At 43.2% G+C, this 17232-nt stretch overlaps 1 protein-coding gene across 1 annotated transcript in view; it reads right to left on the bottom strand.

Annotated features, from left to right (window-relative positions):
- BAZ1B (bromodomain adjacent to zinc finger domain 1B) overlaps window positions 1-12891 on the bottom strand; it is a 53541-nt gene extending 40650 nt beyond the window's left edge. Inside the window, exons 1-3 of the mRNA XM_065924841.1 lie at window positions 12446-12891; window positions 3553-3669; window positions 1250-1394 (exon numbers count right to left, since the gene is read on the bottom strand). Coding sequence (XP_065780913.1) covers window positions 1250-1394; window positions 3553-3669; window positions 12446-12552 — 369 coding nt within the window. The 5' untranslated portion in view covers window positions 12553-12891. The remainder of the gene's footprint in view (window positions 1-1249; window positions 1395-3552; window positions 3670-12445) is intronic.
- Between the last annotated feature and the right edge of the window lie 4341 nt (window positions 12892-17232).

Raw genomic sequence — 17232 nt, 5'->3', positions numbered from 1 at the left:
AGAACAAGGACTTTGGAACCAGACAATGACTTAGTGGTTACTGCTGGGTTATCCTAAGCCATTCCCCTCCTCCTTTTCTCCCTCCTTCTTTTGAGGATTTAAAAAAAAGGGAGAAGAAAAAAAAGGGGAGTATTCACTTTCTTAGCCCCCTTGTAGCTGAAGATGGTTATGTAAGCCATGGTCTAGTCAATAACATATAAAGATAAAAGGGAATGGGGAAGAATATGCTTCTGATAAAGATTTTCTTACTATGCTTAGACAAGCATTTGCTTGCTCTGAATACAGTCACAATTTCTCAACCAAGAGGCAACAGAACTAAGGACAAAACCAAACCCAGCAAGAAAAGAACAGAAAGGCAGAAGGACAGCCTCTACACCAACCTTGGAACTGCCTGCTTCTAAGACTTATTATGTGAGATAATCAAATGTCTTCACTGGTTAAGCTGATGCTACTCAGAACGGTTGTCCCCCAGGTGTTCACATCATCACATCCTGGAGCATGTTAGAACTGCCAACTTTCAGGTCCTACCCTAGACCTTCCATGTGAAGTCTCAGGGGATGGGGCCTAAGAATGCATATTCAGAAATCCTCAAAGTAATTTTATTTAGGCTAAACTTTGAGAAGTCCTGGCCACTGTCAGTCAGCTATTTCGTTATACACTAGTACACTGTATCAATCTGAACAAGCTATTTAAACATCTAAGCCTGTGTACCACCTCAATCTTTCTGTGCAGATTCTGTAAGATATTATGTAAAGCAACAAGCCCAGTATCCAGTACATACAGAACTTCAACAAATGAATTTTATCTTAAACTTTCAAAGGACTATATAGGGATTGCTTTAGTGTTATGTAAATAGTTTACCTATTTACTTTAGTAAATCCTTTAGTAATAGTCATCCTACCTATTTACTTCAGTGATAGTTATCCTCTAGTAATGGGCTGGAAAATTAAACAAACTTATATAGAAAGAAGTCAACTCAATCACCGTTGTAGGGAAATGGAAATCTTTTGCCTTAGATTCCACAGATTTGGACTAAAAATATCTGAAAGTCTTTTACATAGTTCTAAAATTTAGTGATTAAAATACTTAATATTAAATGTTTAAAATATATTTAATACTATTAAGTAAAGGGGACTTCAATATTACTCACATAGAAATACTTCGTGTAATCTGCAAGGGAAGCTCCAATCCTGTCATATGGTTAGTGCATCAAATCACATTAAAAAAACAAGTAAAAACAGGCGCTCACCTCAAAGTCACACTCTTCTCCCACTGCGTATTTGGTCATGATCTCCAACCAAGCAGTGTCCACTAGCTTCTCTAAGGAGGCTGTGTTATGGTGAACCATTTCCAGGACAAGTTTCTCATACCAGGCAGGGAACTCCTCCTTCAAACTAAACAAACAAGTCATCAGTTTCCAAGAAAATGCAGAAAAGACTATCCAGAGAGTTATTCGGGTCAATTGAAAAAGTCCTTTAGCACACACAGGCAAGGCACTGGAAAATACAAAGATTCTTCATAGAAGTAAATACAAACACCTCATCCCGTCCTCTGCAGCCGGGCACACACTATCCTTCATGTCACCTGCTTCATTAAATCTTGTGGAGTTTCCTCCAGCAACTCTAAGTTAGTCTTGCTAACCTCTGAATTCCCACTCTACTTTATTTCTTTGTGTGAAGGGGAGCAATTTATTTTCATCAATTCTCTGATCTGTTCCTAACAGTTGTCCACCTGATTGTCTGGGTTTTCCAGGTACATCATCATATTACAAGCAACAATAACTGATCTCCCACTTACTACCCTTTATTTTCTTTATTTGCTGTAGGTTAATGGTTATCATCTTTCATTCAAAGAGAATTTTTACACACCCAAAAAGACATCCAGAAGGCAGCATTACCTCTATTTTGTAAAGAGCAAATTGCATGCGCTTTTCCAGTACAAACGACTGTGCCCAGGCACTGTAACCAACTTCAGCATAAATCAAACAGGAGACCTGCCCTCTAGTGTACAGGCTACTACAGCGGTCAGCAACAGCCTGTGAGCCAACTCCACCCTGCTACCAGTGATTGTTGCTGGTAAATAAAATTTTATTGGGACCTAGTCACTCCCATTCACTTATGGTATTATCGATAGCTGTTTTCACTGTATAACATCAAAGTTGAATAGCTGAGACAAAGACCATACCGCCCACAAACCCTAAAATATATTAACTGGCACTTTACAGAAAAGGTAGGCCAACCCCGAGTCTAGTACACTAACAAGGTATAAACATAAATAACACTAATTCAAAAAGGAACGTCAGTGACCCAAGCAAAGAAACAGGCACCAGGTTAACAGACTCAACTAATTATTAATCAGTAATGGAGCCGTCACTGGAACCCGGGTCTCAAGCAAAGATAGTGCTCTGTTACACAGGCAAAAGAGCAGAATGGTATTAATTACTAAACTGTATGCTCTCTGTTTATATACTATTAAGAGAAGTCCACAGAAGACGCTTCTACTCTGAATTTCCAAAAGAGTACTGTTTTTCCATAATAACTATAAATAGTTGGCTCACTGTATCTCACTGTTTGCTGAACCCGTGGTAGGCAAGGTGTGAGCAAGGAAGCCGGAAGAAAACTCACGGAGCCATAGGTTTATTCTCTTCGGGTTGGCACAGCCGCCGAAAGGCAGCCGTCCTGACCTAGTGAACGTGGCCGCAACGAAGCTGCAAGGGCCTTTCACGTGGAGCTTATATACGTTTACAGAACAAAAGTGGCCTGCGGCCAAGCAGGTACCCATCGCGATGCGCGTGCGCAGTGCTGTAAGTGCCCTCAGCTGTTACACAGCCCGCTATTTACAGACCGTGGGGTGAGAGCCAGCGCCGGACTACTCCCACCCCGGCTACTCTCCCTACACAGAGCATAACCTTTAAAAACTGTGAATCACCACACTGCACGCCTGAAACATAAATACTGTATATCAGCTATATTTCATTTTCCAAAAAAGTACTGTTTCATCATCCCTAGTTCCTACTTATCTTTGCAAGCATCTGTTGTCTAAATTCTGAGTATTTTCTTTGAAAGAATATCCAGACAAATACAACCTTTAAACACAGAATTTTTAAGATATCTCATTTAACCATCCCATTCAGGTAATATAAATTATCTTCAAACTGTATATTTATTTTCAATAGCTGCTATAAATACTGTCTTAAATTTCAAATGACCACAAAATAAAGAAAATCTGCTAATTCGCTGCCCCCGTATTACTTCTAGATTATATCAGCTTCCTTTGCTCAGAACCACATTGCCACAGTATTTATAAGGGAAAAGTAAACTGCAAGAACATTCAAAAGCCTAGCACATACCTAAGTTAAGTGTATGCACAACTGTATATTCCACATACTGTGTTACTCACAAAATGACAACAGGCAAGACACCAGTACATCAATATAATGCATTCCAATTTATGTGCCATAAACTTAAATACAAATACTGTTTTGTGGTTAATAGTCCCCTTTTCCTAATAATGTGAAGACAGCATTAAAAGGGCAGTGCTTCTCCTACTTACAGTTCAGCAACTTCCTGTTCCTCCTCCCAGGCCTCCTTATGTGTGAGCTGACTGCTCCCGGTACTCTTGCACGTCCAGATGCGCTCACTGTATCTTTCCAAGCGGGCTTCATACTCTCTGTGAGCAGTGGTTCAGGAAAACGATACTCAAGCAGCAGAGACAGACTAATCCACAAACTACTTATCATATATGGAACAAACCACCATGTCCTTTCTGTAATGCACAGCATAAACTGAAGTCAGAGTTTTCAGCCGGCAAATCCAAGCAAGACGATCAACACTATTCACCCAAATTTCACTTCACAAGACTCCCACAGAACTAAGAATTATAAGGAAAAAACTATGGCAAAATAAAACACAAGAGATAAGGAATAAGAATCTAAGGTATGTGAAATTGTTACACAATTCAAATGGTCAGCAAGTTTAAGAATCAGTTGCACAGTAAGATAAAATGGCTAACACCAGTTTCCTAGGCAGTTTAGAATAATAACCCTGTGCAGATGCTCATGATCCATTTACTAATAACCTTCCAGTCTACCTTGGAAACACTTCTTGATGCTCTTGGGTTTAAAAAATAAATACCATAAAGTCCTAAAAATAATTCTGACGTAGTAGTATGTATCCAGAGTTTATGTTATCTCCAGTAACACCAGGTTCACAAGTCATTTACCAGTAATTAGTCCGTCTTTGTGAGGGACAGGGAGGAAGAGATCATACAACTAGTGCCATGTACATGGGAACTTTCCACACCACCCCAACTGGAATTCACTATCAGCCAGTCACATTCAAATTCAAGTGACAGGTAACTAATTTCCTTTTATGCACAGCAAAAGATGCTGTGCGGGAAAACTGACACCACAACTAGAGAATTAACTGCCAATCTCTGTACTTTGCAAGTGACAGCTTTTATAATGGTTGAAATAAAAAGTATTTAAACAGCTCCTCTTGTAATATTACTGAACAACTAAATAAATAATTCATTTTTAATATAAAGGAGATTCTTGGTCTTCTAGGGCTATTATGAGTTAAAAGAAAAATGACAGGGATAAATCCATAAATAATCCAAAACTGTACTTTTAGTCAATAAATAAGTACCTTCTCTCAGTGTATCATTCTCTGGATCTGCCAAAAACAAAACATCTCTTTTTCCTCAGTGGGGTGATGATAATATTTAAAAGATTAAACTAATAAAATAGAATACCAGTGAAAACCAGGAGTCAGACTTCCACAGAGCCCTATGCAAATCCAATCACTGAAAATTTATAAAATCCTATGGTGAAAACGAACTAGCAGGGCTTCCATAAGGACATTAACCAACCAACAAAATGGGTTTGTTTTCTGTTTCTCTATTTGCACCTGGAGAGGGGAGGTAAAATAAAAATCAGTAAGTGGATTTATTTAAACATTCAAAAAGCTTAATAACATTCTAATACATCATTCAGCTACACTGAAGAAATTCACTGCATCATCAGAGAGAATGTGAGATTAACAAATATATCCTAAAGAGAAAGCATTACGTTTTTATTACTGTCACTTTCAAAAGTTGGAATAACGTGTCAAGTCCATTCTCCTCAGACTAAGACCCACATGGCCAATAATACACAGGACTGCTACCACCCAGATGCCTCAGCGACTCCTCAAATCCAACTTTTTCTAAACTCTCACTACCCTCCACTCGTGCTCAATCGTGCTTTTTAACAGATATTCCCAATCACACTGAATGGTCCAAGTCAGAACCCAGGGAATCATCCTAACCTCGAGCCCCCGAACTGTAACCACTTACATACTTCTCAATTCAGTTCTTTCTCTCCCATAACAGAGCCATTATCCAAATCCAGCTTCTGATCCTCATTTCTCAACCAGTCATAACATTTTAAAACATTTAACTGGCCTCACCGGTAATCTTCTTCTTCTCAGGTCCTTTGTGCTTCTCACCCTCACATCCCTTTTCCCCAGTCTTGTTTGCTTTTAAACCCATTTCTTCTGATTTAAAAATCTCACTTGCCCTCAGGCCCCTTGAAATGCAAACATGTTGCAACAGGAAAAATACTCTGACCCCCCACAGTACTGAAAACCACTCATCAAGATTTTATTGGGTTTTATTTTCTAAGATTTTTATTTTCAGAAGGAAAAAAAAAGAGGAAACTACTTTCAAACAATATGTATTTAATAACAAATATTGACTGATTATGGTTTTTCAAATACAGTAATGAAAGTCCCTTCTACCCTGTTACAAGTCTTTCCCACCCACCTTTGGAAATCTTTATCAGTACAGCATTCTCGTTCTGGGTGGCCTCATCCACTCCTATTAACTTCTATTACTATCTATAAATGCTAATAACTTCTATCAGCAGCTCAGTCCCCTCTCTCTGAACTCCAGGCCCATATATAGGTATATACTAGCAACACACACATCTCCATTTGGATAGCCTCAGCAATTCAACATAAGAACGTCCAAACTAAACACTTCATGACTCCACAGTCAAAATAAACAACTGATCCTCTTCTAGGTGAAACCCCAGGTCTCAGATTGGAACTCAAAGTCAATTACATTGCAGATGGGACTTGAACCCAGCCTCCCTGCTGAAGTCACACACCTGGTTCTCAGGACTTAATGAAGCTCAAGTTTAGTATCAGCACAGAAGGAATTCAGCAAGAAGCAAAGCTATAGGCAAGAAGTAGATTTATTAACACAGAACACTTGTGAAGGATGTAAGCAGTCAGGCTCTGCCCTAAGACCTAAATGGGAAAGCAGGTTTATTTAGGGAGACACACTCCACAGAGTGCAGGCCATGTCAGAAGGCGAGAGGCCCTAAAACACAGGATGGTTAGTTTTTAATGGGTTGGGTAAATTCATAGGCAGTAGGAGTATTATTCCAACTATTTGGGGAAGGGGCGGGCATTTCCAAGAATTGGGCCACCACCCACTTTCTGGCCTTTTACGGCTCAGTTTCCAAAAGGTCTCGGTGCCTGTGGAGGTCATTTACCATGTGCTAAAGTATTACAAAGAGTGTATATAATGAGATTCAAGGTTACTGGAAGTCCAGGCTTCTGCCACCTTGGGCCTATTTTGTTCTAACCACTTTATGTCCTCAGGGGATATGTCTTTCTTTTAAGGCTGGGCCCTGCATCTTCCTTCCGGTCTCATAGGGTCCTCTATGTTTCAGTCAAAGCTTTGGTTATTCCAGTAGTCATGTATGGATGTAAGAGTTGGACTATAAAGAAAGCTGAGCACCAAAGAATTGATGTTTTTGAACTGTGGTGTTGGAAAAGACTCTTCAGAGTCTTGGACTGCAAGAAGAGCAAACCAGTCCATTCTAAAGGAGATCAGTCCTGAATATTCATTGGAAGGACTGATGCTGAAGCAAATCTCCAATACTTTCGCCACCTGATGCAAAGAACTGACTCAATGGAAAAGACCCTGATGCTAGGAAAGACTGAAGGCAGGAGAAGGGGACGAGAGAGGATGAGATGGTTGGATAGCATCATCGACTTGATGGACATGAGTTTGAGCAACCTCCAGGAGTTGGTCATGGACAGGAAAGCCTGGTGTGCTGCAGCCCATGGGGTCACAAAAAGAGGGACACGACTGAGTGACTGAACTGATGTCACAGGACACCACTAACCAAATGATAACCAAAACATAACCTGACTCCTACTCAATCAATCACCAAATCCTGCCAAATCTACTTATTTCAAAAATTCACAAACTGTACTTCTCTCCACTTCAAGGGCTAGTGAATTTATTCAGACTCTTATCTAGTGCAGAGATGACTTAATCACTGGTCTAGTTGCCACTGGTCTCGAGGCTACAGATCCATTCTTAACCATTCTTAACGCTGCACCCACAGTAAGCTTGCTTCTTTGCTTTTCAGATTCTTTTAACACCCTGCACTAAATTTAAGGCAAAGTCCAAATTCCTCAGTCTATCTCACAGCAACCGGTGATGCAGGCCCATTTGCATATCTCATCACTGCATCTCCATTCCTACTTTCTCACTCCAGCCACATGAAACATTTCAATTTTTCAAAATCGGGAATTCCCTGGTGGTCCAGTGGTGAGGACTCAGTGAGTTTATTGCCATTTGTCCGGGTTCCACAAGTGCAACAGCACAAAAAAATAAAAATAAATAAAAGGTTTTAACATTATTTTAATAATTATTCTTTTTCAAAATCAAGAACTATCAAACTCGTAAGTTCTTCAAAAGATGTAGACCTCTTCTTCATCTAACTAAATGTTTTGTGTTTTTTTTGCTGCGCTGTGTAGGATCTTAGTTCCCTGACCAGGGATCGAACCCATGTCCCCTTAAGTGGAAGCGCAGCATCTCAACCGCTGGATCTCCAGGGAATCCCCATCTAACTTCTAACCATCCTTTAGATCTCAACTTAAAAATAACTTTCCCCAAGAAACATTTCCTTAACCCTAAAATGTGGCAGACAGTACTATTCTTTCCAAATATCCACTCCCCTCCATTAAGAGGATTCTATCAATACATCACCCACTACCACGTGGCTTGAAATGCCTCCTAGGAAGAGGAAAGTACATCACCCACCCATAACCACCTTGGGTTTGACCACATGACTTGCTTTGACAAATAGATGGAACAGACGCCACCTCCAGGAAGAAGCTTAAAAAGCCATCATGGTTTCCTGTTGTTCTTTCTGCCACCAGAAAAAGATGCTGCAGACAGAGACCGCTCCTTCAGCCTGAATCTTGGAAAATAAGAAAAATGTGCCTTTGCTTTTTTTCACCTGTTTTCCTTTTTTTCAAATGTGGCCACTAGAAAAAATTTTAATTACATGAGGCTCGCATCACATTGGGGCTTCCCTTGTAGGTCAGTTGGTAAAGAATCTGCCTACAATGCAGACCCAGGTTCAATTTCCAGGTCGGGAAGATCCCCTGAAGAAGGAAATGGCAACCCACACCAGTATTCTTGCCTGGAGAATCCCATGGACAGAGGAGTCTGGTGGACTAGAGTCCAAGGGGTCACAAGAGTCGGACATGACTTGGCGACCAAACCACCACCGCCATCACACTGGACAGCAGTACAATCCTAGTGCTTACATCTAGGAATGAAGGTCCTCTGACAACACAATTTTTAATTGACTAGTTATTCAAATTAGATTAATTTTAAAAGTTTAAAACTGCAATTTCTACAACAACCCCTAACATGAGGTACTTTTAAGTTTATGTAACTCTTTTCTGGTTATTCATTTGACTTATGTTTAAAAAAAAAAAGCCTATCAGAAAGATGTTGAGTCAGCTGCCTCTGAATCCTATTTCAGATTTTAGGTTACCAAAATAAGTCACTCACTCTCAAATAACCCCTCAGGGCAAATGCCAATTGAAGTTTTTATGTTCCGGGACTGCTGTACTTATAATTGCAGACAAAATGTCAAAGCAATTCTCCAAAGGTTGTGTAAGCTATAAATGATAAGATATTTTCAAATCCTAGATTAACTCATTATGTATCTCCCTTTTCAGGAGTTTAAGAGGTACCTCCTTACCACCATATGCGGCTTCTTGTTCTCCTTAGCCTTTTAAGTATGGTTTCTTTCAATAAAGTACTTGATAGCCTGAAAGGAAGCAGCCCAGAAAAGTATGGAGGTTGAATAAGCATAACTATAACCCTAGGAGTTCTAAATAAGAAAACAAAGCAGCAACACAAGGTTTGTGTTTTAGCCTATTTTCTCTTTGGACAAGCCTGTCATTAAGTTAAAAATAACTCTAATCTGGTAATAACTTGTTACTTTAAAGAAATTAAATTATGAAAATCAGCATACGAGCTCAGTATTCCAACTGTCCAATAAAACCCTGTCTTGCAACTACAATTTAATCCCAGCTCTTAAAATATTTGTCATGTTTTTCTTGGCAAATTAAGTTATTCTTACCTAGAGCCAATAACTGTATATTCTAACAGCCTCTCCTTATTATACCATCTAAAACTTCTCACAGTGATGCTACTAAGGTTATGAATTAGTTTCTAGGCTTTAGAAACTAGGGTAGTCAAAACAATACAAAAAATAAAATTAATCTACAGCAGGCTGCCTGCAAGTTCAGTTCCTCCCTAAAATCCATCTTGACTTAAACACAGTCAATGCAGACTTCTACTGTCAAACAATCACATCACAAAACGACTCCGATAAAGTCAACTTTTCCAGGTAAGATCTAAGCCCTTGCCTGTAGTAGTACTATCCTGGGAAGCAATGTGCCATAGATTTAAAGGTACAGTACAATAATCATCAATATACAACCCAGTCATTAAATGTGTGTGCATCGTTCACAGCTATCACTGTAAGTTTAACGAAGACATACAACAATGCCTTAAAGAACACAATGCTCATAGCTTTAAGTCAATAAAATACCACACAAATTTGCTACAGAACATACATGCAATCTAACGGGAGGAATTAGGAGAAAATTAAAGTACGAAATCCTATTAAAAACATAATTGTAACTATAAACTTAAAACTGAAAAAACCAACACTTCAAATGCAGCAGTTACCCAACCACATATTCGTTCTCCTCTATGAAATCACTAATAGCCTAATAAAAAAAATATGCCAACCTGCCAACCACACAGTACAATTGTTTAAAAACCATCCTCAAAGTGCTTCCACTTGTAGAAATTCCCAAGGGAGCAATTTCTCCCCAATAGGTTAACACAATTTAAGAACTCCTTTGTTAAAAGGGTTCTAAAAACTGGTAGGGGAGATTTTAAAGATGAAGAGTTTTTATTAAATACACACCACTTAAAAAGTTCCACATATCAGTGTTCAACTGTCATCATTAAAAGAAACGCTTCATATATACCATTATATTTCAACAATTTCAGCAAATGATATGAAAAAACCTAGGCTGCCAGTTCTAAGTTAGCTATCTACATCCATTTGTTTTTTACAGAGCTCAGTTCCTATTAGAGACTCAGAATGGGTCTCCTCCTTATTGCAGTTTCTTATACTTCACTAGAACCAGACGTGAAAATCAACATTCAGTAATATTCCTGTGAATAACCATCAACTGTTCAAAGACATGTGAAAAGGATACAGTATATTTCCACAAGTAATTTTTTACTTCACTGATGTTTTGGAATGTTATTTAAAAAAAAAAAAAGACACTTTTAGAATAATGCTGTGTTTGAGAGAGCTGGAGCACTTCTCCAAAACAATCCTCCAAAAGCCCTAATAGGACAAGAAGAACCAGATTACCACTTCAACCTTTCCCTTAAACACACCGCAACTTATACCACGGGTTTCCCAGGTGGCTCAGTGGTAAAGAGCACACTCGCCAATGCAGGAGAGGCCAAGAGACGGGAGTTCCAACCCTGGGTGAGGAAGATCCCCTGACGCAGGAAATGGCAACCCACGCCAGTATTCTGGCTCGGGAAATCCCATGGAGAGAGGAGCCAGGCGGGCTATAGTCCACTGGGCCGCAAAGAGTCGGACATGACAGAGCCACTGAGCACACACATCTTGTGCTACCAGCTGGAACAAACAGTGGATTAACATTAAAAGCGAAGGAATAGCATTCCATGTTCCTTCTGTGATCTACTTTCAGGCATGAGGTACCAAGAGCATTGGATTCTCCTCCTGACTCTTACCATTTACAAGTGTGTGATCTCAACTGTCTGGGCCTACCAGGCATACCCAGGCAGGGGAACTCTACCATCTCCAGGATCTAGTTCCGCTCTGAGATGCCCTGGTTGCATTTCTTTGAGAGTCTTCCTACAAAATGGACTCATTTTCCAAGTCCCTTCCTGCATGAACATCTAACATCCTCAAACTGCACTGAAACAATCCCATAAAGCACTACATTAAAGGGAGGATCAAAAAGAAATGTAATCAAATGATATGGCTCCACACTCGCACTTCCTTTTACACGGAAGCAGACACTGCTGAGAAATCAAGCCCTTCCAAAGGGAAAGCGGTGATAAAGCTAACATAGTAACCTTCACTCTTGAAGCTTTCTGTACACTAAAGAAGCTAGATTCAAAAACCTTTTTAACGGTTAAGATTCAAAAAGGATGCATCAGGCATCCATAAAAAAAGTAAGCGTGGTACAAGTTTAGCTAAGAGACTTGACAATCAGCTTGACAGCAAGAAACCTTAAGCAATGATTAGGATGCCTCTCATTTAAAACATCAGCCTCGTGTTCCTAAAATACAACATAAAGACTGTAAGCGTGTCTTTGAAAAACGCTGTTTAAAGAAATCCAGATCTTGTACACCGTCAGAATTCTAAATCCGTGCAAGTACAGGGATAGAACGATCGGCTCCTCCAAGGTAACTTTTTTACTGTCTTTCCTCTAAGTCTGGAAATTCATTCTTGATTTTGAGCCCCACGATCCCGTCAGTTCATCAGTCTCCAGTCCACTCGGAAGGAGCAAAACACAAATGTCCCCGCAGAGATCGGGGCGGGCGGACGAACGCAGTCGCGCCTTGTACAACCCGGATCACGAGGCCGCGCAAGTACGATTTCCAAAACTTAAGTGGAAGGCTTCATTTTAAGAGAAAAAAGCAGCAGCAAAGGAAACCCCACTCATCCCCGGTACTTAGGGCCTAACGCCACCCCCCCATCCCCCCCGCTGGGAGTGGGATGGAGGGTCGCTCCTCCATAACGAGGCCCGGGGACAAAGTGCGGAGCCGGGGGAAGGATGGAGGGCGCAAGGCTCAGAGGCGGCCTGAGCCCAGCCGGCCGGCTGGCCCGCTCGCGCACCCCCACCCCACCCCACCCCACCCCACCAGCCCCGGATCGGCGGGCCCGGGGCTCGGGTTCTGGGTGCAGGCCCGCCGGCGCCGGGCTGGCTGACAGCTGCCACTGGCGCGGGGCTGCGCGGCCCACCTCGCCCCACCCCACCCCGCGGGCGGCCTGGCCGGCGCTGCTGGAAAAGGATACTCCCGGGTGCGGAAGGCCTCCTGAGTGTGCGCGATCGTGAAGAGCGGCTCTTCGCCGGGAAGCGGCTTCACCAGGGGGAAGGGCTTGCGGCCCAGGAGCGGCGCCATCGCGGCGGCGGCAGCGGGGAAGGCGACGGCTCCTCGGTGGACCCGCGGCGCAACACTAGGCCCCGCGGCCCGGAGCGAGCGCCTGGCTCCCGGGGGTGGGGTGGGGGAGGGGAGGGGTGAGAGGGCGGCGCGAACTCGGCTCTTTCACTGCTGGCGCCGCTGCGCTAGAGCCATGGAACGGGACCCACGGGCACAGAACTCCCTCGCACACTTCCGCGCCGTCCCGAAGCCTCCGGCCAACCTTCGCTACGGGTCCCCGCGTTCGGCAGTCACGACTCGTCCTCAGCTGCACCGGAGGAAATTATTGAAAAATGGCGGGAGATTCCCCTCCACCCCCCCGCCCGGCCAGCGCGCACACTAACTTGCTCCCCTGTGGCGCCGGTGGCGAATGCTCCAATAGGCGGAGAACTGGTCAGCACCCAGAACCGATTGGCTCAGAGGAGCTGCCGCTCTGCGGTTGGGTTCCGCCCCCTTCCCGGGCCGCCTAGTTGGGTTGCAGCGCACTAGAGGGCAGTATGAAGAGGTGAAAGGTCACGTTATGTAAGCGCCAGTGACAGACGCGCGGGCCTCCGGCGGCGGAGTTGAAAGTGGGGAAAAACGGGGAACCGAAAGGCCGGGAACTCAGAGAGGTCAGGCCAGAGAAGCCCTCTAACATGTACTGACTCTGCGCCATCTGTCACCGAAGGCGACACCGACATCCGGGCACCACTGTCCGTATGGTGCGCCGGAGGGGGGAGGGGGAGCGCGCGGCCAGGGGCTTTGTCTTTCCACTCGGGCTCCGCCCCCTTCTTAAAGGCACCGCGCTCGGCCACGCCCGGAGATGCGCGGGCGGGGAGCACGGAAGGAGGGGTTGGCGGGAAGTAACCTGGAGACTTTATCGGCATAGGTTCTGCTGAGAGGTAACTTGCGGTCCCCCTAAAGTTAACTTCTAGACGAGAGTGGGGTATTAGTATAATGCTTGCTTCTAGGGGTTTGCTGGAAAGGATAATATAGAAGCTACGTTGGAAAAATATATTAAAGGACATGTGTATTAAAGATAAATACATTCACTCATATAGTCTTTTCTAGCATCTAAAATGTTCAGGGCCCTACGTGGGGTGCAACAGGGGAAGAAAATAAGACAGCGACTACTGCTTTGAAAAGAATAAGAGATAATTACCGTTCTATATGATGAACGCTATGCATAGGGTGCAGTAAGGAAACAACCGTGCCTGAAGAGTGAGAACGTTTGAGCTACCTCTCTAAGTAGACTACAGTCACTCAAAATCTGTTTGCCCATCCAGTAGTCAGAAACACACTTATTAATCATTCATCCCTATTAAATTGTTTTGTTTGTTGTTCAGTCGCTAAGTTGTATCAGACTCTTTGTGACTCCCTGGACTGCAGCACACCAGTCTCCCCTGTCCTTCACAATTTTCCAGGAGTTTGCTCAGATTCATGTATATTGAGTCGGTGATGCTACCTAATCATCTCATCCTCTGTCATCCCCTTCTCCTCCTGGCCTTAATCTTTCCCAGCATTAGGGTCTTCTCCAATGAGCTGGCTCTTCCCATCAGGGGGCCAAAGTATTGGAGCTTCAGTTTCAGCATCAGTCCTTCCAATGAATATTCAGGGTTGAAATCTGGTTTGATCTTGCAGTCCAAGGGACTCTCAAGAATCTTCTTGTTTACTACCTTGGTTCAAAAATCTGCAGTGGCCCAAGAACATCTCTTCAGCCTAGACAGGGCTAGACTGCTAGGTGTCCCTGAATGGCAACATGCTAATACCAGACCTTTTTGTCTTTTCTTCTTACCTTAAAGTGAGAAGGATCATTGCCAGTAAAAGGTAAGTTCTCATTTTTCAACTGAAAAATGCACAACCTAAAAGTTGTGAATTATGTTTTATTTGGCAGATAAAACCAAGGACTTAAGCCCAGGTAACAGCATCTCAGACAGTCTGAGAGACTGCTCAGAAGTAGGGAGGAGCCCAGATACGTAGGAGTTTTTGCAACCAAAGCCATGTAGTCAGAACACCGAAAGATTACTGGGATTTTTGTTTGTTTTTTTAAATGTTTATTTGACTGTGCTAGTTCTTAGATGCCACATGCAGGCTCTTTAGTTGTGGCATGCAAATTCTTAGTTGAAATATGTGGAATCTAGTTCCCTGATCTGGGATCAAACCCAGGCCTCCTGCTTTGGAAGCAAGGAGTCTTAGCCACTGGACCACCAGGGAAGTCAAGAAAGATTACTATTAAAAGAAAACCAAGTATCTCAAGTTGAGGAATTTAGTGCTTCCTTATGTATGGGAAGATGCAAAAGTTTCGGCTCATTGAAATCTTTCCTTTGATATGCACCTCAACTATCTGGGGCCAGTATCCTGTGCTTTTTCATCCTGAGTTTCCTGGGGAGGGGTGGGGAGGGTGGACCTAGATGGCAGGCATCCTGTTTCTATCCCAAGTTCCCTTCCTTCGGCCGCTGAAAGGTGATGGCTTGATGCCTGCAACATCTTTGTTTACTGATATGGCAGGCAACATTTTTTCCCCCACTGATCTAGGTCAGACATCAGCTCTATGAAGCCCCTTCAAACCATCTATCAGCTCATCTCCCTTCAGTAGCCATTTCTTCTAAGAGGATTAGGAGAAACCTCAGAGGCCATGACATTTGAGCTGATTGTGCAGAGATGAAGTTGCAGCTTCCTAGGCAGAGAGAAAAGAGGGATGGACATCCTTTCTAGGCAGGAGGAGCAGCAGAGCAGACATGGTAAATTCAGGGCCTAATCATAGGGATCTCCAGGCACAAAGTATCAAGAGAGGAGAATGGCAAAGGGAAGTTCTCTTTCTGCCACAGCATGTGAGGGTTGAATAGGAGTGACCACGTGGAAGCTTGTGGTAGTGATAGGGGCATCAAATGGTCAGCAAGGTCAGTGAAGACAAGTGGCCGGACTTCAGAGGCACAGACAAGATGACTAATGGGATGGATGCTTGCAGGACTAGACACCTAATGGCAGGCTACACGCAGAATGAAAACTCCAAAAACATTGGGGGGGGAAAAAGATGGGGGGCCATGTTTGGTATTTCCAAAAACACACCCAGTTGCACATCAGAATGGGCACCATAGTCATTCCAGCGCTTGTGGCCGCTGTGGACCAGAACCCAGCCCTGGTGTTGGTAAAGCAGAGATCTAAAACGGGAGACTCAGGGATGGGCTCGGGCTCAGCCCTAAGAACTAGAGGTACCCTGGAGAGCCATCAAGAACAGCTGGAAATCCTGCAGATGGAAGTGGAAACTAGAGGTGGGGCTTTATGAATAGAGAATATCAGCTGCAGCTCCACGAAAAGGAGCTGAGAAGTGGCTCTCCAAATAAAGAACAGTGCTTACCTTGGAGATGGGAGTTAGGCGTTGTTTTTTTTTTTTCTTTCATTATATTTTCATGTATTTTTCCAGTGTGTTTTTCTATAGTGATATTTTCATTTTAAAATAGAAAAAATAATAAGCTTTAATGTGGCTGTTGCTTGGCAGTTGTCCTCCATTTCTATGGCTCCAGTTTAACACCAATCTTTCACTGATATAGACCTACACCCTTGATTAGACAGTTTCAGCTTGTCACTTTTTTTCATTGTGCCATGCAACTTAAGAGGATATATAGTTCCCTGACCTGGGATCAAACCTATGTCCCCTGTAGTGGAAGTCTGGAATCCTAACAACTGGATGGCGAGGGAAGTCCCTACAATTTCAGCTTCTGGCTGGTCTTTTCCGGCCTGTCTTGTTGGTTCCTAAACCTCAGAAGGTCCCAAATCCACTTTTGTTATTTCCCTTCCCTCCATCACCTTGGGGGAGGGGCAAGTGGGAAGTGAGGGGTACGCGTTTCTGCTTGAGGCAATGAAAATGTTTGCAGCTGTATAGTGGTAATGATTGTGCAATGCTGTGAATGCATTTAGTGCCACTGAACTGTGTACTTTAAAATGGTTAGGAGAAGGCAACGGCACCCCACTCCAGTACTCTTGCCTGGAAAATCCCATGGATGGAGGAGCCTGGTAGGCTGCAGTCCATGGGGTCGCAGAGTCGGACACAACTGAGTGACTTCACTTTCACTTTTCACTTTCATGCATTGGAGAAGGCAATGGAAACCTACTCCAGTGTTCTTGCCTGGAGAATCCCAGGGACGGTGGAGCGTGATAGGCTGCCGTCTATGGGGTCGCACAGAGTCGGATACGACTGAAGCGACTTAGCAGCAACAGCAGCAGCATATAAGCCTCAGTATTTTTTAAACTTTCCAGGTGAATCCAATATTCAGCCAACTTTGAGAATCAGTGCCCTAAATACTTTGTATAAATAAAGTGTCAAACTGGAAAAAAAATAAAAATAAAATGGTTAAAACGGTAAATTTTATGGTTGTGTATTTTACCATAATAAAAAGTTAAAAGAAAAACTTAAGAGTCAGTCACCTAAGGACCTGGAGTTGTGGGAAATACATTCCACGTACACAGGGTTGTATTCGGCGTACACAGGGGCAGAAGTATAACTCAAAGGACGTGACAACCTCAAACAGAGTCTCCAAATCATTGTCAATGGAGTCACTCTATGGGAGTCAAAGACAACTGGCAGGGCCCAGCCCGCAGCAACTTCACAAGCACTCAGCCACCATCACCACCAGCCTCTGCCCCCACAACCCTCAAGAATGAAGCACTCAGCTGCCAACAAGA

This window comes from Muntiacus reevesi, chromosome 2 (genome assembly GCF_963930625.1).
Source record: "Muntiacus reevesi chromosome 2, mMunRee1.1, whole genome shotgun sequence".
In the NCBI taxonomy this organism is placed as follows: domain Eukaryota; kingdom Metazoa; phylum Chordata; class Mammalia; order Artiodactyla; family Cervidae; genus Muntiacus; species Muntiacus reevesi.
The sequence above is the reverse complement of the archived record's forward strand: the minus strand, read 5'-3'. Positions and strand labels throughout refer to the sequence as shown.